This window comes from Talpa occidentalis, unplaced genomic scaffold (genome assembly GCF_014898055.3).
Source record: "Talpa occidentalis isolate TD23 unplaced genomic scaffold, MPIMG_talOcc4v2.1 talOcc4.8, whole genome shotgun sequence".
Classification (NCBI taxonomy): Eukaryota; Metazoa; Chordata; class Mammalia; order Eulipotyphla; family Talpidae; genus Talpa; species Talpa occidentalis.
The window spans coordinates 64,500,129-64,524,673 of record NW_023605194.1 but is presented as its reverse complement, the minus strand read 5'-3'; the positions used below and the strand labels follow the sequence as shown (position 1 = coordinate 64,524,673).

At 44.7% G+C, this 24,545-nt stretch overlaps 1 protein-coding gene and 1 pseudogene across 1 annotated transcript; both read left to right on the top strand.

Moving 5' to 3' along the window:
• The first annotated feature begins 5 nt into the window (after window positions 1-5).
• LOC119234107 (glutathione S-transferase theta-4) lies at window positions 6-6,046 on the top strand. The gene is made up of 5 exons (XM_037496870.1): window positions 6-239; window positions 1,286-1,373; window positions 3,664-3,814; window positions 4,335-4,511; window positions 5,694-6,046. Exons 1-5 carry the CDS (start codon window positions 128-130, stop codon window positions 5,889-5,891), a joined length of 726 nt encoding a protein of 241 aa, XP_037352767.1. The 5' UTR covers window positions 6-127; the 3' UTR covers window positions 5,892-6,046.
• A 12,468-nt stretch (window positions 6,047-18,514) lies between these two features.
• On the top strand, window positions 18,515-24,003 carry LOC119234341 (glutathione S-transferase theta-1-like; annotated as a pseudogene).
• Window positions 24,004-24,545: the final 542 nt, after the last annotated feature.

The following is a 24,545-nucleotide window of genomic DNA, read 5'->3' as shown; positions in this document are numbered from 1 at the left end:
TTCCAGAATGTGGGGCCCCAGGCCTGGTTAGGAAAGTCCTGGAGACGCCCGGCCTAGGGCTCAGGCTGGAGATTGGCTCAGATTCGTGGCCTACTGGCTGAGGCTAGGAGGCCTGACATGCGTCAGCATGGTTCTGGAACTCTACATGGACCTGCTATCCGCGTCCTGTCGTGCCGTTTACATCTTTGCCAGGAAGAACAGCATCCCCTTTGATTTCCAATTTGTGGATCTGCTGAAAGGTTGACACCCACTGCTGCCTAGGCTGTCCAGGCCCTGGGGGGAGGCAGGGCATTCTTGAGAAGTGGACAAAGACTGAGGAGACCCTGCTTCCAAGGTTCACAGGGGAAGAAAAAGTTTCCAAGTGAATCCTGCCCCAGTCCCCACTAATTCTGCCCTCCTTTGAGGAAGAGCTCTAGAGGGTAAAGAGGAAGGAAGAACTGTGGAGGGCGTCCCCAGGCACCTACTCAGCACCTTGCCTTCTTGCAGGTGCCTAGCATCTTGTTAACTGCAACACCTACTGATTAGGTTGGCAAAGATCACAGAAAAAATAGGCCATTTCACATCAGAGAGCGGAGATGCTGCTTTGGTCCACACCCATTCTCCCCCACGCTCATACTTCCTCTGACTGACCGACCCAGGGTAAGGTTCGGGGCACCCATCTCCACTGCCCCAAGCATGAAGGAGACTCTAAAAGCTCTCACAGAGGCAGAAGCCTCTAGAACATAGAGTAGGAGATGCAGGAGATGTGGAAATCAGTGGGGTATGAGTAGAGCTCCTGGAAATGTTTCCAGCTAGAGACTGCTGGTCAAGGAAAAGTTAAAATTCCTGCCCCCCACACTGAGTTTCCTTTTCAGATCATACCAAATGATTGGACCTTTTTGGATTTCAACTGTGTGCTGATCCTGGGGCTGCCGGCTACCCTGCTCGCCTTAGAGGGGGAGACCTAGTGAGGCAGTGGGAGGCAGGTCCCCAGGATTTCTGTTGATTCACAGCTTGTGACTTGTGAATTCACCAGTTGAATTGAAGGGTGGAGGCTAGACCAGTCCATCTTCTGTGAACCAAAGGATTGTTCTGGTTACTGAACCTGGGGTGGGAGCAGGAGTCCTAATCTGGGTCCCTCTTCTGCCACTGACTTGTACTCTGACTGGGGTGAGCCATGGTGTTCCTCTGGGCCTCAGTTTCCCCTTCATGAGAAAATGGAGAAGAAGACATTTCTGTCTTTGGGAAACCTGCTTCTCTCTTTTCTGGGGTCCCATCAATGTCAAACTTTCCCTGCCCCACTCAGGTCACCACCACAGCAAGGAATACATTGAGATCAATCCCTTGAGAAAGGTGCCCAGCATGAAAGATGGAAAATTTATCTTATCTGAAAGGTAAGTTATCCTCCTCAGGGCCCTCCTGACATCTGCCTCTGCTCCTCCTGGGAGATTAAGGACCTCCAGATTCTTGGAGTTGATATGCCAGCATTTATTTTTTTAACTATGGAGAATTTCACATCGTTTAGTATATTTGTGGGCTTCCCACACCAATAAGCAATTCTCAGATGCCAGCTACATGCCCAAGAATTCAGTTAAGTTCTGACACTACCCACAGAACAAGACCTCCCCCTATTTTAGACACCAGCCAAAGTCCAGGCTGTTACCTGTGATTCTGACCAACTGAAGAGATTCTCAGTACTCCCTCTTCAGGTTCAATTTACTTTGCTAAAATAGCTCATAGAACTCAGGACACCCATTCCTCACTAGACCACTGATTTCTTACAAATGAAGTAATTCAGGAGATGTGTAGGGTTAAAGTATGAGGAAAAGGTGCAGAGCTTCATGCTTTCTCCTAGCATGCCACACTCACCTATTCACCAACCCAGAAGCTCTCCAAACCCCTCTCTCTTGGGCTTTTAGGGAGGTTTGTTACATAGGCATGGCTGATGAGATCATTGGCCATTGGCAATTGTGTTCAATCTCTAGCTCCTCTCCCCACCATCCTCAGGTGTTTTCCAAAAAAATTACCTTCATTGCCATAACATGCCTTTAAAACTCTCAACACTTAGGAAATTCCAAGGCTCTTGGGAGTTGTGAGTCAAAACCTGTGGATGAAGATCAAATCCCTATGAGAGATATATTTTGATCACCCAAATAACCAAATTATATATTTCTTGTAAATCATAATATCACACACACACACAAAAGTAGAATGAACACTAACTAATGAGGAGTATAAAGAACCCACACACACATATCACCTGGCTCCAATAGCTGTCCACTTGGGAGGGACCTGCTATATAACAGCTATACCCCACTCTTGTTTCCCAGACACTCCATTTCATCCATAAATGTTTAGAATGTGTTTCTAAGTGATAAGAGCCCTTTTAAAAACAAACAAGAAAGGCATCATCACAATATCACAAGAACACCTAATAAAATTATTTCTAGAGTTCATCAACTGTCTAATTCATATTCAAAATGCGTTCATATTCATATTTATGAATTGAGGAGCTCATAAATGCTTTCTTTGCAATGTGTGCATTTGAATCAAATTTCAAACAAGCTTATAGTATTATGGTTGATTGATCTGTTTCTTAAGTCTCTTAATCTAGAACCCACTCCCTACACCTTTACCTTTGTCATGGTCCAAGAAACTGGATCCTTTGTCTTAAGGAATTTCCCACAGTTTGCATTTCTTTGATTGCATTCTCTGGTCTTGTGTAACTTGATTTTCTGTCTCTTCATTTCCTATAAATTTGAAATTGTATCTAGAGGTTGATCAGATCCAGGGTTGTTTCTCAGATTGCCTCAAAGGAGCTCTAATTAACTTGAGAATATATTTTCTGAAGGCCTGAATTACTTTCTTAGAGCTGATGTAACATAGAACCGCTCACTGTTGGAAAATACATATTGTCACCCAGTTCTGGGAGCTTAAGTCAAAATCGAGGGGTCAGTCGCGCAATGCTCCCTTTGAAGGAGTTGGAAAGGATCTGTTATAGGCCTCTCTGCTAGATTGTGAGACACTAAAGTGTTCCTTGAATGGTCTTCTCCCTCTTCACATTGACCTTCCCAAACCCTAACACCCTATGTTTGGGCATCACAGCAGCTGCTGCCCTTATCTCCCTATTTATTGTTGCTTCTGCCCCCCTGGTTCATCTTCCATCCACCATAAGAGGGATCTTTCTAAAATTCAAGGTGGATCTTCTCATCCCCCTGCTTACTTAACCCATTACCATGAGGATTAAGTCTGTATTCTCCCTGCATCTCTGAGAGACTCCCCACCTGATCTGCGATCTCTGTAATGTTTCTGACTGCCTCTCACCACTCCCTGGCTGACCCCAGCCCTTCTTCCAACAAACGCACTTACTTTCCTTTCTCCAAATTTACTGCACATTCTTTAACACTCATATGTCTATTCATGTTGTTCCCACATCTGGACTGCCTTTCCTAATGGGATTGCCAACTTCCACCATCCTATAGGTCCTGCTCCCAACTCTCATTGGCTGACAAACTGATTGCCTTTCCCAGGGCCCTTTGGATTCATACTTCCCCCAAGAGAATGTCAGTGTCCAGAGACTGCCTGTGTCTGGAAGCCACATTCTGAGTCCAGGCCACACGGGGATGGTCTGGGTAGCAGCATTGGGGATTGCAAGAACACAGCTCCTCATCTGCCTTTCTGCAGTGTGGCCATCCTCTGTTACCTGTGCCGCAAGTATAGTGCACCCTCGCACTGGTACCCACCAGACCTGCATATGCGTGCCCGTGTAGATGAGTTCATGGCCTGGCAGCACACAGCCATTCAGCTGCCCATGAGCAAGTTACTCTGGATTAAGGTGAGTGGGGGCTATAATTGCAGCTGTCCACTGGTTAGCTCAAGTAAGTGTCCCTTTTTTCCTGCACCTCATTTTCTTGGCTCCTCTTTCTGCCTGCCTTACAGAACTGTTGGAAGTATGGAATGAACCATTGGGTATGGATGAACCTCATAATGGCAAAAAGGAAGGGCCTCCAGGAGGGCCTGATATTTATCAAGTCAGGATAAGAGTCAGTAAATTTTTTCTGAACTAGAAAATAATTGAAGGGCCTTGAGATACCACCAAATTTGAAATTGACAAATAATCAACTCATACAGCTTTTACTCCTTATCCAATGTCTGTGACAGACATCACTAATGATTAATAGAATTCTTTTCTGCTGAAATCTCAAAATCCGTCTGAACAATTTGTCCGAGGCAAATTCTACAACCAGAACATCCTTGGTAGTGTCTTACACCTCCTTAGCAGACAAGGGTACTGAGGCTGGAGGGTCAGATGGGACTGGGGTATGACTTTCTTCCTTCTTCTCTATCCTTGTCAGCTTTTGATCCCAATGATCACAGGTGAAGAGGTTCCAGCTGAGAAGGTAGAGCAGACGCTAGCAGAGGCAAACAATAGCCTGCAGCAATTTGAGGAGAAATTTCTGCAGGACAGGCTGTTCATTACTGGGGACCACATCTCACTGGCTGACCTGGTGGCCCTTGTGGAGATGATGCAGGTGCGGAGTGGGTGGGGTGGGGTGAGGTGGGGGACAGAGTCTGGGCAGAGGTGGGACTCCTCTGTGATGGGACATAGCTTAAAGATAGGCTGACGAATGAGGAGGTGTGGGAGCCATGTCTGGGTGCTTGGACTTGATCTGGGAGTGACAGGAATCACAGATGATTTTGAACAGGGGGAAATGGTGATTGTTCACCCTTTACTAAGATTCCTCCATATGCAGAGGCACTGAGGGAAAGCCTGAGAGAGGGAGAAGAATCTAGCATTTCTTGGTCTGTTAGCCAGGATCCTGATGCCTCCACCTCCCATTGGACTCTTCAGGAAATGTCCAGATGCTTCCCAAGTGTCCTTCCTGCTCAAATTCCTCTCTCAAGAGTCCTAGATGGATAACTGCAGTGCAGGTCCCCAGGCTCTGGGTCTGAGGGGCATCCACGTGCTTTTGAGCATATTTGGGTGTGGGGCAATTATGTGACTTCCACATGCAGGGGGCGGATGGTCAGTTCCGATCCAGCTTGTGTGCAGAATAGCCAGTTTAGACTCTGGCCAGTGTCTAAGAGGCCAGCATAATTTCTGGCCAATATGCAAACTGTCCACTTTTGTCCCTGGTCAGTATGCAGTGTAGACCAGCACCAGAAAAAGCTGTTCTGGTTTTTCAGCACCCTATGTTTCATGTTTTCCTTCCCTCACCCCTTACATTTCACCCACCCCACCCCCTTTTGGACCTCTTGAACATCCTTGTTGCTGTTTCTTAGGTGGCATGCTGGGTATCCCCTTTCAGCCCTGTATCTGAAAACAGAGGGAGGTTTAATGTGTGTGTGTGTGTGTGTGTGTGTGTGTGTGTGTGTGTAAACACAACTCTCATTTGAGGATAGGGGTTACCCTAAAAGAAAGCAGGACCCATGGGAGGTTTCGGGTTGGAATAGTGGAAACCATCTGGGCCAGGGGTCATCTCAGAGAGGTATTTGGGAGCACTGAGCAACACTAGTGATGAAGAGTCCTGGGTACTTCTGGATCTTCCATCCCCACCCCATATCTATTATATTCCCTTGATCTCATGTCCAGGTCTTGGGGGTCAGCAAAATAACTCTTTGTGAAAGCAGATGGAAAGAGCCCTTGAAGCTTTAGGAAGAGACCCAGCTGAGGCTGGTTCCAGGCTAATCACTCCCTCTTTGTTTTTCCACAGCCCATAGGGAGCAACCATAATGTCTTCCTCAACAGTCCCAAGCTGGCTGAATGGCGCATGAGAGTGGAGCTGGCCATTGGCTCTGCCCTTTTCTGGGAGGCCCATGACAGATTGATGAATTTAGTAGACTGGGACTGTTCAACATTGGATCCAACAGTCAAAGACAGGATCTGTGAGTTGCTGCAGACGTTCAAGTAGAAACAGCCCGTCCTGTAGGCCCTCGTTGATTAGCTCTTTGGGTCTCCTACCTTAGGGAAGATGCTGAAGCAACACCACTTATTTGCCTAATAAAGAACTGGAATAATAAAGAACCTAATAAAGAACCTTATTTGCCTAATAAAGAACCACCATGCCTGCTGAGCTAGGTGTGAGCATAAGGTCTGATGTAGGAGGGGTTCTAGTGTGGGAAAGGGAGAGGGTGGTGATTGTAGGTCCTGCCAACTTCCCAAAAGAATTTAAAAAATTAACATTGGGGGGCCCTCCCTGGTGGCACAGGCATTAAAGACACAGTGCTATCAAGCTATCACCAGCCATTGCAGTAAGAGTTTGATCCCCAGTCAAGGTGCTGACCCATATGGCACAGCAGACCTCTCCTGTCTCGCCCGCTGATCCCCTCAACAGTGTATTGCAGTAGATCCACCTGTTCTGCTCCCTGCTCTGTCTTTGGTGATTCCTCTCACCCCCACCCCCTGCACCTCTGGTCTACATCCCATTCTTCTATGCAAAATAAATAAAATAAATAACAATCTTGCAATAAAGGAATAATTTTTAAAAATTAACACTGACATATGATTAAATTGCTAATTTTAATGATACTTGATGACTTCAAAAGCCCACTTTCAATAATGGATAGAATAATGAGATAGAAGATCTTCAAGGAAATAGAGCACTTGAGTAACACGATGAATCAACTGGACCTACCAGATTCATACAGAACATTCCATCCAACAACACTAGAATAAACATTCTTCTCAAGGAACATTGGAATATTCTCCAGAACAAACCATATGTTAGACTACAAAATAAATCTCAATCAATTTAAATAATTTGAAATCATACTGTGTATGTTTTCTAAGCACAATGAAATAAAATTAGAAATCAACAATATAAGGAAACTTAAAAAATTCACAAATATCTGAAAATTAGTCAAAGAATAAATCACAAGGGAAAATAGAAAGTACCTTGAATGAAAATGAAAATACAACATACTAAACCTTATCAGCTTCTGCGGAAGCAGTGCTAAGAGGGAAACTTAGAGCTGTAAATGCATACATTAAATTGAAGAAAACTAGCTTTTTTCCAAACTACTTTATAGCATTTTGAGGGTCTTGAGATTCATCTTCCTCCCAAGCCCAAGATAGGAGATTTAAGTTGTGATTAGACTTCCAAAGGACTTATCAAGAAGCTTAAACTAACCCTGACCCCAGAGTCAGTCTTCTTAGATGATCACTGAAGAAAATTCCTAGGAAGATTCAGTTCTTAACCTAAGGAGGATCAATAAAGTATCTAAGTAACTTGGCTCTCAACTCTAGTACCAAACACTCTTCCCCTCTACAAGACACCTTGACACCCCTCTCCCATCCCAACATCAGAAGAGAAAAAAGAATTTACAGAGTACTGGTGATGGCACACATATTCTGTGGAGTAATGACACACATAGGACCTGTGGAGTAATGACATTGATAACTATAGCAAAGAATTGATGGAAAAGATAGTAAAAATTAAATACCATTGCTTCAGGTATTTCTCCTGCTTTGAGAAGAAATACAGTGGAAGGAAATTTAGATTGAAACAAGAATAAAAAGATTTCAATATAGCTGTCATTATTGACTGTGTAATAGATATTTTCCTGAAGAGACTGTAGAAATGGAGAATGATCATGCATGGAATGAATTTAACTGTAAGCCTTATTCTTATACTGTTTTTTCTTGATAGTAACTTTAGGATCACTATGTAGCAGTTTGGGCAAGCAACTCTATACTACAAGAGATTATATACCAATATTTTGATAATCTATACATTCTGTGATGTCTTTCTTTTCTAACCTGATACTGGTAACTTACAAGGAATCTATGTAGCATGCACCTGAATGAATTCAACATACTTTAGTTTGATTTGACTGAACTCAAAAAAACACTAATAGGTTTCAAGTACTGCCAATGTGTTTTAGAAGCCTGAAGTCAGTAAGATGAAATCCAATATGGGAATCTGAATCAAAATATCTTATGTAAAGAAGACATTGGGTGGTTTGGCTAGTGTATAATTAGGGCAGGGTGCTTTAAGCAGATTTTCTGATTTTCAAAATTTTGAATTGTAATAGAAATTTTATGTACTATTTCAATTTTCAGTAGCAAATAAATGTGTGTATGTGGGGGGGGCTCTAATTAAAACTGAGATGTATTTGAGCACCTGAAAAAAAAAAAGAACAGAAGAATGGTGGCCTCCCTGGTGGTGCAAGGGGTTAAGTCTCAGCACTATGAAACTATTGGTAGCCACTGCAGCATGAGTTATATCCCCAGCCAGGGAACTAACCCACATGGCACAGCAGACCTCTCCTGTCTCAACCTGCCGGTCCCCTTAGCAGTGTGTTTCAGTAAATATCCCCCCTGTTCTGCTCCCCACTCTGTCTCTGGTGAATCCGCTCACTACCCACACCTCTGTCCTACACCCCAGTTCTTGTATGCATAAATAAATAAAATAAATCTTTTGGGAAAAAAAGGATATTTCATTCTCCCCAGAGGCACAGACTAGACCGAGCATCCTCTCTCATGGAGCTTTATGGGAAATTTAAACTGCTAACTATGATTTCCCCCTATTACCAGGTTTGTTTATTTCTCCATCCTTATTGAGTAAAAATTAGCAAAAAATGCATTTTTTGTGTGTGTGTGTGTGTATGTGTATGGTGAACGTTTACTGCAATTCAAGTAACCATCACCTCAGTTATCATTTTTTTTTGTTATTGAGAATACTTATATTTAATCTGTTATGAAATTTTAAGTATACATCACAGTATTGTTAATTACATTCACTTGGCTGTACATTAGATCTCCATAATTTATCATTCTGCATATCTAAAACTTTGGTAACCATCATTCTACTTGCTGCTTCTAAGGATTCCACACGTTTAGATTCCACATATAGTGAGATCATGTAGTATTTGTCTATCTGTGTTTGACTTACTTGACTTAGCACAATAACCTCCAGGTTCATTCATGTGGCAGATGACAAACTTCCCAGTCTTTATTAAGACTGGATAATATTTCATTGCTAATTCATGTGTGATTTAACAATGTTCTGGTCAATGATGGACCATATACATGATGATGGTCTCTGAAGGCTATGCCACATAGCCTCGGTTTGTGTAATTACCATGTAGGTTTGTGTAATTACACTTTTTGAGATTATACAACAATGAAATTGCCTGATTACACATTTCTCAAAACATTTCCCTACTGTTAAGAGACACATAGCTATATATGTATCTCATATATACACATATATATGAATAAACTTACACACACACAAACACACACATGAGTGCAGCTGTCTCTTCAAGATACTAACTTTGCACTGTTAATGTTAGTTTGACACTTCTTACCTTGCTTGATCTTCAAATTGATCTACAAATTCAACATAATCACCATCAAAATTCTAGTTCACTTATTTGTAGGAATCACCAAGTTGACCTTAAAATTCATTTGTAAATTCAAGGAAAACAGAATGGCCGAAAGAATTTTGTAAAAGAAAAAGTTATAGAACCCATACTTCCAAATTTCAGAACAGTACAAAGCTACTGTAATCAAAGCATTGCAAATCATTGATGTACCACTTCACACAAACTAAGATGACTATTATAAGAAAGACAAGTCTTGGCAAAGATATGGAGAAATTATGGTTGGGAATGCAAAATGGTGCAGTCACTTTGGAAAACAGCAGTTCCTCAAAAAGTGAAATGTAGCTATCATTATCTAGTCATTTGACCCCTTGGCATATCTTGAAGAGAGTAGAAAATATGTCCAGATAAAACTTATACATGAATGTTCACAGAAACATAACAGCCAAAAAGTGGAAACAGTCCAAAAATCTGTCAGCTGATGAATGGATTAACAAAGGGTAGTATATCCACATAATGAAATATTATTTAGCCATAAAGAGATGGAGCACTCTTATATGCTTACAACTTGGACAACCCTTGAAAACATCATGCTAAATAAAAGAAGCCAGTCACGAAAGGCTATAAATTGTGTGATTCCATTTATATGAAATATTCAGAACAGACTTGGCCACAGCTAAGACTTAGGAAACAGCCATGTTTTATATCATGTGATGTTACTTTGCCAAGCTGATTGGCTACTTGTCTCAAGAACAATTCATCTGGAGATTGACACAGGGATAAGCCAATCAGAATTTTCAGATTGGCTTTTCTTTTCCAGAATCTAAGTGAAAACAGAGAGAAATCACAATTTTGGCTATAAAAACTCACCTGACAAGAAATGTCATAGGCAACTCAGGGGCAGACACACACAGAGAGGAGACATTGGAAGAGAAGAGGAAGACAAAGAAAATGCTTTGCCATTTCTGCTAGGGACAGAGTAGTTCAGCCAGTGCTCCTCCAACTTTCAATCACCTGGGGATGTTGTGAAAATGCAGATTCTGATTCAGTGGATCTAGGGTTTGAGATTGGGGTAGGTGCCTGAGATTTCTAAATTTCTAATTAGTTCACCGTCAAGGCTGCTGCTGTTCCTTTAAGGACTACAATGTGAGTAACAAGAAACTAGGTCACATAATCTCTTCAAAAGGTATAAATGTTATTTTCTTAAGGAAATTTGAGTGCACCCATGTTTCTTGCCAAAGTTGGTAGGAGTTTAAACATCAAGAGCATGAAATTCTCTAGGAGAGGGAGTGAAGAGCAGCTCTGCGTTAGGTGACCCCATTACTGCTCAGAGCAGGCAGTGCCCTATCCAGCCTTATGAGCTCTCTGGGCCCCATGAGCAGGACTGGCTACAAATAAAATGAGGAGTCCCTTGTTCAGAAATGTTTCCATATGGCAACAGCAAAACCTTAAAATAGTTAGGGCCCTCCTAAGTGTGGGTTGAAGGCCTATGAAGCCCTCCTGCCCTTGGAAGGTGTAGCAGTGAACCCAGTGGCCTCCCCTTTGTGATATTCACATCTTTGTATAACTTCCTCCCCTTAAATATGGCCAATATGGGGCCTCCCTGGTGGTGCAGCGGTTGAGCGCTGGGTTGCGAAGCTGCCTGTAACCTCTGCAGTACCGGTTCGATCCCAGTCTGCTTGTTCTGCTCCCAACTCTGGCTCTTTAAAAAAAAAATTCTTCTTCTATTGGCCATATTTTTTTTTAAAAGATTTATTTATTTATTTATACAAGCACTGGGTACAGACAGAAGCACAGGAGGGTGAGAGAATTCACCAGAGCCAGAGCGGGGAGCAGAGCTGGCAGAAGGACCGAAGTACACTGCTGAGGGGAGCAGCGGGCGGCAGGAGAGGTCTGCGTGCCATATGGGACCCTCCTCCAGTGGCTGGGGAGCAGCCGGGGATCGAACCGGCGCGGCGCTGCAGAGGCTGCGGGCAGGTTCGCAACCCAGCGCTCAACCACTGAGCCACCGGGGAGGCCCCAATAGAAGAATTCTAAGCAATAGAGTACAGCAAAGGTGATGGAATGTCACTTCTGTTACTACTATTCTAATACTACTATTACATAAGATTCCCTCTTGCTAGCTGACTGGCTCTAGCTGGTTTTGATGAAGGAGGTCCATGTGGCAAGGAGCTGAGAGTGGTCTCCAGCTAACACCTCCATCACATCACTTGCCTTGCAGGTCAACGGGCTTCCTTTTTTGGACTCTGCTTTCCCCCCTCCCTCAGACATTCTGGGAGACTACACTTTGGAGAGTTCTTTTTGGGAGCATGTTGTCTAAATAAACCTTTTTTCCCTTATAAATTAATAAATCCATCAGTCTCTTGTGAGTTGGGTTATGTGAGTCAGGCCCTAAGGAAAGGACAGTCCTGGAATATGGACTAAATTCATTTTTGAACCTTTAAGGCTGAGGCCAACTCTTAGAGCAGGATCCTGCCCAGCTCCCTGCGGCTGCTGAATGAGTCAGAGCGGGGTGGGCATAGACATGTTGCCTCCTCTGAATGTCTAGCACTCTGAAAACTTCATCTTTTGAATGGATCATGAAGATGTGGTATACACACAATGGAATACTACTCAGCAATCAAAAAAAGATAAACTTATGCCATTTGTGGCAATATGGGTAGGACTGGAAGGGATTATGCTAAGTGAAATAAGTCAGAAAGAAAAAGATAAATATCGGATGGTTTCACTTATAGGTGGAATATAGGAAATCCGAACAGTCAGGAAAAAGACAAAACTTGCAAGCTGACCAAAGATCTGAGACATATGGCAGGGGCGGGAGAAGGAGAGGGGTCAAAACAGGGAAGGAAAGAGCACAAGAGACTATGACGATGGATCACGGGTGTTGTGGTAGTGGGAGAACTATGAGGACTGCCCCTGAGGGAAGAAATCAAATATTGCCCAAAAGTGAACAATGATATAAGATAATAAGTAAATTAATTTAATTATAAAATAAATAAATAAAACTTCATCTTTCCTTAAAGTTATTTTTTAGTTAAAAATCATTATTATCGACCTTCACTTTTTTGCAGAAGTGCGCCTTACATTATTTTCATACTGAAATCTTTTTTATGGACTTAATTTTTAAAATGACGTATGACACTGATATCATTTGACTAGCCAAGTGGCAGGCCTTGGGGGTACCTGGATAGTAAGGAACAGGCTAAGGTTTAAGACTCAGAAGATGAGTCCAACATGAGAACTTGCAAAGGCCCTGGAGGGGTCTAGCCTCCCCATTATTTTTTTTAATTGAGACATAATTAGTATACAGCATTTTGTGAATTTAAGGTATGTGTGTTGGCTTGATGCACTTATATTGCAGTACAATTACCACTGTAGAATTAGCTAACACCTCCATCATATCATATAATTATCATTTCTTTTTTGTGGTGAGAACAATTAAGATTAGCAAGTTTGAAGTTATAATACATTATTGTTGTGCATTAGACTTCAGAACTTATTTATCTACTAGTTGCAAATTTGTACCCTTAAACAACATGTCCCTTTTTCTCCGACTCCCAGTCCCTGGTAACCACCATTCTCTCTGCTTCTATGAGTTTGACTTTTTTAGATTCCACCAATAAGTGGTACTATGCAATATTTGTCTTTCTCTGTGCTCCATCTCAATTAGCATAATGCCTTTAAGGTGCATCTATGTGTTGCAAATGACAGGACTTCCTTTGTATTAAACACCACAACTTTGTTATCCACTCCTTGGTTGAGGTAGTTAGGTTGTTTCCGTACCTGAGCTGTTGTGAACAATGCTGCAGTGAACATGGGATCTTTACAACATTCTGTTTTCATTTCCTATATATTTTCCCAGAAGTGAGATGATTCTCTTTCTATCATCTTGAAGACAGAAAACTAAGGCCAGAGAATGGAAGAAACAGCCCCAGGGGATGTGACTGAGAGAGTGGACTGGCAGGAGCAGGCAGACCAAGGCTGTTAAACTCCTTGCTGCCAAGTGGTATGAAGTGAGTCACCACAAAAGGATGAACGTGAGCCCTGAGGTTTTGCCAGTGCTGGCATCTGGCGTGTGGGCTAAGAGCAGGAACTCTGGAGTCAGCCTAAGTCACAATCATTCCTAGCCTCAATTTCCTCATAGGTAGAGGGAGAGCAGAAAATCCGATGCAGGCCGACCGGGATGAAACTTGAAGACGTGCCAAGTGAAAAGAGTCGGTCGCAAAATGACTGGAACTGGAGGCCCTCCGGGCGACCCTGGGGGTGGGGTGGAGGGCAGGGGCGGCTACTCCAACGTCTTCCCTAGCCAGTTCAGCCCTGAGGCCCCCTGCGTCTTTAAGCCCCTCAGATCCGCCCAGGAACTGTTCACGGTTGGCTGAAAGCCCCGCGCCTGAGCCGCCACTCTGGGGCGCTGGGGGCGTGGCCGCCTGGTCAAGGACCGCGAACCTGCGCCCAGGTTTGCTGTGTCCCTTGGGTCGCGGGTGTGTCCCCGCCGTCCCCGCTCTACCTGGACCTGCTGTCCCAGCCCTGCCGCGCCGTCTACATCTTCGCCAAGAAGAACGGCATCCCTTTCGAGCTGCGCACAGTAGATCTGCTTCAAAGTGGGCCAGCGCAGGGCTTGGGGACTTGTGAGATAGGGTAGGAACCGGGAGGCCAAACATCATATAGGGATCCCTCCCCATGACGCCCCCTTTTTAAGGCCATCGCCAGAAAATGTAATTAATTACCCATCAGGGTAATCCGAGAATCCGGGACCCCCAAACTCTGCTGGTCCCACAGAGTAGGTGGAGAGGCTCCACTGAGGCCCAATAAAGGGGCGGGAAACGGTACATGAAGAAAGGAGGAGGGACCTGGTGGAGGGACCTGCTGATGGCAAAAGGGTGCACCCATGCATGGGGGTGGGGGAAGAACTTTTGGGGGAGGAGAGGCAGTAAGGGGACCATTTTAGAGACTGGGATAGGGTGGAGTTCCTCCTTTGTGGCCCCCAACTGCTGAAATTCTGCAACAGCAGGCCCTGCTCTGACTTTGCAGTCCAGCTGTCTGCACTGGCCCACTTTGCTCTGGGGTTCCCCTCTGTCCCTTTTTCTTCCTTCTCCTCCTACCTTGTCTTTACTTACCTCATCCTCTACCTCTCTCCCTGCAGAGGCAGGTACCTAATGAGTTATGCTGGGAGCAGGAGTGGGACTGAGTGCTTGGTGAGTCTTGCACCCTGCTTGCACAGAAGGGTTTGTTTCTCTGGAAACTCCCAAGGCCCAAGGACACAGCTGGCATATCAAGGCCTGGCAGCTGTGGAATAAGGGAACAGTAGAACCCATGTATTGCTGTGTGGGCAGGTAGGGCAACTCTCCTAGACTGAGCCTTCTGCACAGCACTATAACATTATGTGTAAAAGAAAAGTAGAGATTGAAGTCCATAAATAACCCCCTCCCCTGTCAGTCCTCGCTTGCTTGCTTGCCTTTGTGTCTTTGCACTGGTGTGTCTCTCTGCCTAAATCATAATCTGCTCCCAGCCTCCTCTGGGGCCTGTGAGTTGTCCTTCCCCGGGGGTTAACTCTGCAGAGTACGGGGCAAGGGAGAGGCCATGGGAACAAGGGGTGCAGTGGGAGGTGTGTTTAACCAGGAGAGGAGGGATGGGTGTTCCTGGTGAAGGACAATCTGAAGGGAGGTTAGTGGGTTAAGGGGATAGTGTACTCCACCTGATCATGGGGTAATGAGATGCTCCTGAAGGCTGTTGAGCAAAGTAGTGGTGAAACTTAAGTGCCCTTCAAAAGTCTCTCTGATTGCATCTGCAGGAGCAGAAACCACTCGTGTGAGCTCAAACAAAGGCTAGGATCCTTGGGGACACTGTAGAGTAAGGAAAAATGTCAGGCTTTTCTGCCCTCCTGCCATCAGGATAGACGATGGATCCTTGCGGTCCTGAATGCATGCCTGATGGCGGGCACCTGGAGTAGGGTGTGGGCATAGGTAGATGGGATTCACCTGGGCTGAGACGGGGCTTTTAAGGGCAGCGTCACGGGGATGCCAGTAGAAGCCAAGAAGGCAGCAGCAGAAGCCGAAGAGAAGCTGAGAGAGAAGCAAAGAAGCAGAAGCAGAGATCACCGGAGAGACCAGATAGAGTGAGGATTTGCTGGGGGCTGGGAGGCCTGCCAGCCTCCTGGCCCCCCAGCACCCCTGCCTGCTGTATATCGGGTAAACCCCATTAAAAGACCTGCAAAAACCACTGAGGACTCTGACTCCTCCTTTACCCGGTCTGCATGAGATCAGAAAACCTGCACTGTGTCCATTCTTGCCTCGACGCTCTGACTCCTCCTTCACCCGGTCTGCATAGGATCAGAAAACCTGCTCCATGTCAGTCCTGCCTTTACAACACCTTTCAAGAGTTGCGAGTGGGACAAGATAGCAAGAGTTTCTAGAGCCAGCAAAACCTAAAGGCAGGGTTAGCTCTGTCCCCAGTACTCAAGGCAGGATGACAAGGGGACACGAAAGGGCCAGTAGAAGTTGCCCACAAGTAAATGGATACCTACAGAAGTCCACTTCCCTGTATTGGTGACCCAAACTTGGAGTCCCAGGGAAAGGGGCAGAGCTCCCTATAGATGACTAGTCACTCTGCCTCTGCAGCTTGGAGCACCCCCAGTGTGAGCTTGCAATACTGATGATGGTGTAGGGGCAGTGGTAGGCTGCATGTGGAGCCTCAGGCAAGGGCACGCCACTTCCTGGATGGAGCATCTAGGCCTTTTGCAGAGAAGTGAACTGGGGAAGGAAGGGACTTGCAAGGTCTATTTTGTACCAGCTGGCAGAGCAGCTTTCCCTCTCAGAGTGGCCCCCACCAGCTTCTGCCATGCAGGGGAGTGGCTGGGGGCTGCAAAAGAGCCATGAAATTGGGAGCTGGGCCCAGCACAGCGTAGGTACAGGCCAGGCAGGTCTGTCTTCTTCCTGCTACCTACCATGATGAACTTTCTGCAGGCCAGCACCTCAGCGATGCCTTTGCCCAGGTGAACCCCCTGAAGAAAGTACCTGCCTTGAAGGATGGGAACTTCACCTTGACTGAGAGGTAACTGGGGCACCATGGCTACTACCAGAGTTTCTGGAACTATCTTGTCCTAACTGTATTTTATAGACAATTGAAGTCCTCAAGAGGTGAAAGGCCCTTTGCCCAACATCCACAGAGTCAGGACTGGAGCCCATGTTGGCCAGTTCCAGTTCACAGGGATGGTTGGAAAAGGAAGCATCTGTTTTACTTTTGTACCAGTCCTGTGGTTGTTGGTGAGAGTACCCCAGAATAGGAATGCGCAGTATGGCAGCTTCAACCCCCCACCCCCTAAAGGGAGGAACCCTGTGGCCAAACTTGTGGAGATGGACAGGGGTACCTGGGCAACACCCAGTGGCTCCACTCTGGGCCTCAGCTTCCCTGTTGCCTTGCCCATGGGGCCACCACAAAACCTTTTATATCACAACAGTTCCTAAGAAGTAGAAACCTCTATGGGGAAGGTCAGATCTTTCCCCAGTTCTGTCCCTTTTGTCACCTAAGTCACCCCTCCCACAAGGAAACCTGTTGCTTCATAACTATCTCTGAAATCTCAAGATGGATCCGCCACAGTAAATTCCTCTGACATTCAGCCAGCACTATTATTCCTTCCTGCTGTCTCTACTGTCCTGCTGTCTCTGCTGTCTCTTTGTGCCATCAGGTGTTGAACACCCACAGATACCTGCCAGGAGCATTGGGCAGTCTCTGCATCTCTTCTTTCCCCCTTGGGAGTTCTGTGACTCCCAGGGATCTGCAGCCTTAGATCTGTGGCTAGAACAATTAGCCAGAGCAAAAGGAGCCAATAGTATTTGCACAGACAAATGAGTTGTTAGCCTGGGGCAAGGATGCAGAATTTCCAATAAGAAACACAGGCCAGTGGCAAGTACAGAGAGTTTTAGCCCTTTTGGCTGAGCTTCCCTAGATTCCTGAAAGCCTTCCTATATCCCTAAATTCATACATCCTCTGTGGCCTTCCAGATCTATCCCTGTCCTAATATCATGGCAACCTTCATAACCCAGAAGGAAAGCTACAGAACCCTTGTCTGTTCTGCTGTTCCATGATCCTGCATCACCTCCGTGTTTCTTACAGGATGCTTTAGAGAGCCGACGGGAAAACATTTTTGAACAATCAGGCCACCTAAGGTTAATCTCAATGCTAGATGATGCAGTGCATCCAGACTGGAAAGAATTAAGCTTCTTTCTATCAGCAGCCACTGCAGCACTGCATGAGTTCCATCCCCGGTCGGCCTGGGAGCTAACCCACACGGTGCAACAGACCTCTCCTTTCTTGCCCGCTGCTCCCCTCAGCAGTGTATTTCAGTCAATCTGCCTGTTCTGTTCCCTGCTCTGTCTCTGCTGAATCCTCTCACTCCCCTCACCTCTGGCCTGTACCCCAGTACTCGCATGCATAAATGTCTGAGTCCAGCTCTGGTGAACAGGGTTGAGAGAGGAATCCAAATGAACTGAGGAGTAAAGAAATGACAGACACAAAATAGAGTTTAAGAGAAGCAGGACCCAGGGCACGCAAGGCCTCTCATTCAGTGCTCAAGCGTCCCAAGTGCCCGCTGCAACTCGTTTTATTGATACAAACTGCCCCACTCCCCTGTTAGTTACTAGACAATGAATCATTCTTTTAGTATTTAGCCTTGTCCAGGCACACATTCACGGCCAAGATTCTGCGTTACCAGGTTATTCTGTTTCTTTTCTAATCTAGTTTGTCCCCCAGACATAGTTTTGCTGACACAAGAAAGAATATCCTGATCAGTACACAGGCCAGTCCGCCGAGGTGCTGACCAGTCTTTTAGCCATGACCAATCTTCCAGCCACGACCCTGGTATTTTCCTTGTCTCAGCACTTTATGCCTTAGGTGTCTCCAACACATTAATAAATAGATCTTTAACAAAAAAAAAAAAAAAAAAAAAGAATTACGCTTCTTTATGGCTCTGCTTTGATACTGTCTCCTCCAGGGAGTTATCATTGATTAGAGACAGTTTCTGAGCTCTTAGCAGGACACTTTGCTATGGAATTTTGCCAGGTGATAGGATGAGCTTGGGTGTTAGCCTCAGCAATGCTTTCAGCTCTACCATCAAAGGCTATGTGCCTTGGGCAAGTCCCTTCACTGTTCAAAGTTGCGCTTTCTTGTCTGGCAAAGGAGGCAAATAGGTTGGCACACTGCCAGGAGGATTAAAGAAGGAACTCTGAAGCCTCTGACACAGTGATCTTCCACCACTCATCAGGTCCTCTCCTTCCCTGCAGTGTGGCTATCCTGCTTTACTTAACCCACAAATATAAGGTTCCTGAACACTGGTATCTTCGCGACCTGCAAGCTCATGCTCATGTGGATGAATATCTAGCTTGGCAGCATCATACCCTGCTAAGAAACTGCCTTCGGGCCCTATGGCATAAGGTGAGGCCTCAAAGGAGGGTCAGTGAGGACATCACCCCAAAGGGTCAAGGCACCCCTGCTTTCTTCCTTTTCAGTTTGACCTGACTGGTTTCTTTTGTTATGCCCAGATTGCAATTAAGCCCATCTATTACAGTCTTTGAGATTTATATATTGCAGTTTTAGAAATTTCATTTGGTTCTTTATTCTAGAGTTTGTGTTTCTGCTAAAGTTCAGCACCTGTTCACTCGTTTGGTCCATCTTTTCCTCTAAATTCTTTAATGTACTTATAATAGTTATTTAAAACTCTGTCAGCTAATTTTAATACCTGGTCTTCTGCAGGTCAGTTTCTACTGGTTATTTTTTACCTTCTTGATTGTGAGTCACATTTTCCTTTTTCTTTGCATGTCTTGTAATTTATTATTGTGTGCCAGACATTATGTATAAAAGAAGAGTAGAATTCCATAATAAATAACCCGAGAAGGGCTTGCATTTTCCTCCATCAGGCAACTCTTCCACAATCAGGGTGTGGCTTTAGTTTCTTTCAGTTTGTCGCTGGTTTCTGATATCTTGAGGGTAGAATCAAGGTCCTCTCTTTCTCCTGCAGGGATTTGGATGTGGACACTAACTACAACTTTAATTATGAGAGTTTTCTGCTTTTTGGCATTGCCCTCAGTCTCCTACATTGCTGTGAGTCGGAAAAGTCCTATATTTATGGCAAGCTTGCATCCTTGCCTGCTTAGACCCTAAAATGAAAGTGGCTTGCCTAGAAAGGGCTCTTTCTCCTTTGGAATTTAGTTCACTTAGTCCAGTGCTGCACAATAGAAGTAAACAGTGAGCCATATATGTGGTTTAAAATTTTCTAGTGACCAATTTTTTTAAATGTAAAGAAACAAGGGAAATGAACATATCAATATTTTCCTTAACCCAGTATATCCAAAACATTATCATTTTGGTTAATGTATATATGAAAGCTCAGCATCACTAATCATTAGGGAAATACACATTAAAACTACAAAGATACATCATTTCACACCTATGAGAAGGACTATTACATATTTTTAAAAAATAGAAAATAACAAGTATTGGTAAGGGTGTGAAGAAATTGGAGCCTTTGTGTACTGTTGATAGGAATGTAAAAGGGTGTAGCTGCTATAGAAAATAATGTGATATTTCCTCAAGAAAAATTAAAACTAAAATTTCCGGCAATTCCACTTCTGGATATATGTACTTCACATGATTGAAAGCAGGGCATCCAAGAAATATTTGTTTGTGTTCATAAGAGCATTATTCACAATAGCCAAAAGGTGGAAGCAACCCCAGTATCCATCCACTGATAAATGGATAAATAAATGGAAATTTATTCAGCCATAAAGAAAGGACTAACAAGTGAATGCACATGATAACATGTATGAATTTTAAGGACATTATGTTGAGTGAAACCAGCAAGTCACAATAGATAAATACTGTATGGTTCCACTTGTATGAAGTCCCCAGAGTAGTCAACTTTATAAAGACAGAAGGTAGAATGGTGGTTGCCAGGAGCTGGGGAAAGGGGGCAGTTTGAGCGTTAATGCTTAGCAGGGACATAGTTTCAGTTCTGCAAGATGAAGAGTTCTAGAGATGGATGTTGGTGATGTTTGCACAACAGTGTGAATGTACTTAATCCACTGAAGTGTATACTTAAAAATGGGTAAGATGGTACATTTTATGTTGTGTGCTTTTTTACCATAATAAAATTTGTTAATTGTCATTTTATTATGTAATTAATACAAAATTATTAATGGATACTTTGCATTCTTTTTGTAGTTAGTCCTCAGAATCTGGTATTTTACATTGCAGGTCATCTCAGCAAGGATCAGCCACATTTTAAGAGCTGGGTAGCCACTTGTGGCTAGTGGCTATGTCAGACAGTGCAGGCTATATAAGAGTTTTGGAACTATAAAATATACATATATTTCTTTACTGTTTTTTATATACGTAAAAAAGAACAATCTATATATTTCTTTACTTTTTTTTTAAGTTTCAAAACTCTGATGAATATAAAGAAAATAGTTTTCTTTTCAGTGTTATGATGAGAACAACTTTTTAAAAAATGACTGTTGCTATCCTACTTGGAAATGGAATTTCCTGTTTTGAAGACTGATTCTGGGCCATGGACTGTATTATCTCTCTCCTATAATTTTTTTTCATGTAAAAAAGAAACAGAGAACAAAAGTGGAAAGACTTCCTTGCTGCCCTCACTATTTTCTGAGAAAGCACCTCCCCCTTCCATCCCAATCTGGTGCCAAGTCTTCCAGTTCACAGTTTCATACATTACTACTGTATTTAGGTATAGCCAAAAGCAGAATAAGGTTTTGCTTTGAGTGTTTAAAATCTCATATAAAAGCTCTCACACCATTCTGAGCTTACATTTTTCTATATAGTTATGGGTAGATCTACTTTATTCATTTTTATTATGTTACAGCATTTCATGATATGAATGAATCAGAATTTATTTATTGTGATCTTTTACATTTAACAGGGAACAAAAGCATTTTAAATCCCTGAGCATTCTGGAACTATCAAATTGAAACAGAAGGGAAATGTAGGCAGGTTTTTTTTTTTTTTTTTTTTTTGCAGGGGTCAGGCAGATAATAAATGAAGGAAGGACTAAATGAGGGAGGTGTGCTGGGTGGTGTCCAGCAGAATAAGACACCATTGTGTCTCTCCTGAAGAAGCAGTTTCTCCTACCTGGGATACCAGGTTGAAATACTGGCCTTGTGTGACTAGCACCCTCTAAGTTAAAATGAAGCCAGAAATCAACTTTACATGAAATGCCCCATTTTTAAATGTCAGCAACTGTTTTATACAGTTAAAGGAATGTCATTACCCCATCACTGGCTTCTTGGCCACCACCTTGATCAGGGCTGGGTTTGGAGAACTGAAGCAGGAAGCCAGGGTCTGAGTACCATCTTAGGCCTCTTTGCCTTTCCTGTATCCCAGTCTCCCCCAAGCAATTTTACCAAACAAAACTCCAGACTGAGTGTAGCGGCAGGAATGAGCACAGTGCAGGTTTTCTATGATCTGAGCAGACAGGTGAAAGAGGAGAGAGAGTCCTCAGGTGGCTTTTGCAGGCTTTTATTGGGATTTACCAGGTACACAACAGGCAGGCCAGCCTCCGGGTCCCCCCAGCAAGTCTTCATTCTATCTGGGCTCTCTGGCTTTCTCTGGTTCTCTCTGCTTCTCTGCTCTCTGCTCTTCTGGAGTCCCCGTAATGCTGCCCTTATAAGCCTAGTCTTAGTCCAGGTGAATCCCATCTACATATGACCACACCCTACTCCAGGTGCCCGCCATCAGGCATGCATTCAGGACTGCAGATCCATCATCAATCCTATGGCGGGAGGGCAGAAAAGCCTGATGCTTTTTCACCTACCCTACACTGAGCATCATGCCCCCTTCCCTGCTTCACAGCTCTGCCAAGTCTAAGACTGTAAATGTCTTCCCCTAAAATGTCCTTCTCCTGGAAAAGTGGACACCGCTCTTTCTGGTTCTTCTTAGTCCCTCATATCTCATTGGATCAGAAGACATCTATTCTATGCTCGGCTTAGTCTTTCCTTGACTGTGCATTCTCCAAGAATTGACTGTAATCTCTGGGCGTCACTTTCTTATTCACAAGATGAATTATATACTATTATTTCTTTTTTATGGATGAGGAAGTTGAGGCTTGGCAAGTTTGAGTACTTTCCTCTAGGTTACACAGCTATAAATGATAGAGTGGATACCTTAAAAACCCATCTTCGGGCTTCCCCGGTGGCGCAGCGGTTGAGCGCTGGGTTGCAAAGCTGCCTGCGGCCTCTGCCGTGCCGGTTCGATCCCCGGCTGCTCCCCGGCCACCGGAGGAGGGTCCCACATGGCGTGCAGACCTCTCCTGCCGCCCGCTGCTCCCCTCAGCAGTGTACTTCGGTCCTTCTGCCTGCTCTGCTCCCTGCTCTGGCTCTGGTGAATTCTCTCACCCTCCCGCGCTTCTTTCTGACTGTACCCAGTGCATGTATAAACAAACAAACAAATAAATAAATAAAACATGCCTCTAAAAAAAAAAAAAAAAAAAGCTAAAAACCCATCTTCCTAGTTAATTATACTATATGAGGTTCTGGTTTTATAGTTAGCGGAATGGCGGTTATAGAGGTTCCTGAGCTGCTCCCTGCCCCCTGAGTGTGAAGCCAGTTGTTCATGTATCTTTGAATCATTCTGCCAGATGGCCCCAAGGCTCAGTCAGAGATCATGGAACCAGGAATATTCTAGGAAAGGGGTCCTTTGGGAATTGCCCCGCAGGTCTATGGGAGAAAAGTACAAGTAACTGGAAAGCAGTTCCAAGGAGGGGTTGGGTTGCCTCTAAGACTGTACTGGTTCCTAACATCCTTTTTGCCTGCCCACCCACCAGGTGATGTTCCCTGCTTTCCTGGGTGAGCAGGTAACTCCTGAGGTGCTGGCAGCCACACTGGCAGAGTTGGATGTGAACCTGCAGCTTCTTGAGGACAAATTCCTCCAGAACAAGTCCTTTCTTGCAGGGCCCCAAGTCTCTCTGGCTGATCTGGTGGCCATCACAGAGCTGATGCATGTGAGTTCTGTGGACAAGTTGGACCTGCTAGGTGTGTGTGGGAGGGTGCGGCAGGGTGGTTGCTGAAGTCCTTCTCACGCCACCCTTATTTAACCACGGCACTGTGCATATGTGTGAAAACCTCTTTTAGAGCTCTCTGGCTCCCCAAACAAGATGTTGCCATCCTTAGCCTCACCCATCCACTCCCTTTCTCTCCTTTCTCCCTGTAGCCCGTGGGTGCTGGCTACCAAATCTTCAAAGAATGACCCAACCTGGCAGCATGGCGCCAGCGTGTGGAGGTGGCAGTGGGGGAAGACCTCTTCAGGGAAGCCCACGAGGCGTCCTGAAAGCCAAGGACGCTCTACCAGCAGACCCCATGATAAGGCAGAAACTGCAGTCTAGGGTGCTGGCTATGATCCAGTGAGCCATGAAGCCTCACCCTGCCACTGTCCTTAGCAGTTCACAAAGCACCCTTATTTCCAAAGCCCCATGGAAAGCAGGTTTGGAAATCATGAGTGGCTTGCTCACAGCCGTTGCACCTCTGCTCCCCAAGCCAGATCCCTACCCCCAGCTCACCTCCCATAGCTGCCTGAAAGCCATGGTGAGGATGGCATGCCCAGACCTTGCCTCCTTTAATCACTGTATTTCTTTTTCAGTTTGGGAAATAAACGTGGGCTCAGCCTGAACATATACTTCTAACCCTGAGATGTGAGTTATTTGACCTTCTGTCTCTCCAGGTGCTGCTATTTGTCTCTGTCCAAAAGACAATCCTCCTTCCTAGGCCCGTGGGTCAGTTTCCCCGTGATGGTTGCGAATGAATAAATGTCCTCTAGCTTTCAAGTGTGTAAAAGCTGAAATAAGCAGAGCCATTTTAAAATGGAGTTGGTGCACCCATTTCAGAGAAAATGCCTTGCTTTCTTGTTCCTTGAATCTTTGGATTGGACTATCCCTTTGGACTGGGTCAAATTGCAAATGCTTTGAGAAACTATCAAGGAAACAACTGTTTGGGGCCTCCCTGGTGGCACAGGGAGTCTCAGCACTGTCAAGCTATCACCAGCCACTGCAGCATGAGCTCATGAGAGTTCAATCCCTGGCCAGGGAGCTGACCCACATGGCGCAGCAGACCTCTCCTGTCTCTCCTGCTGCTCCCCTCAGTAGTGTATTTCAGCCAGTCTGCTTGTTCTGTTCCACACTCTGTCTCTGGTGAATCCTCTCACCCCTTCACCTCTGGCCTGTACCCCAGTTTTTGTTTGCA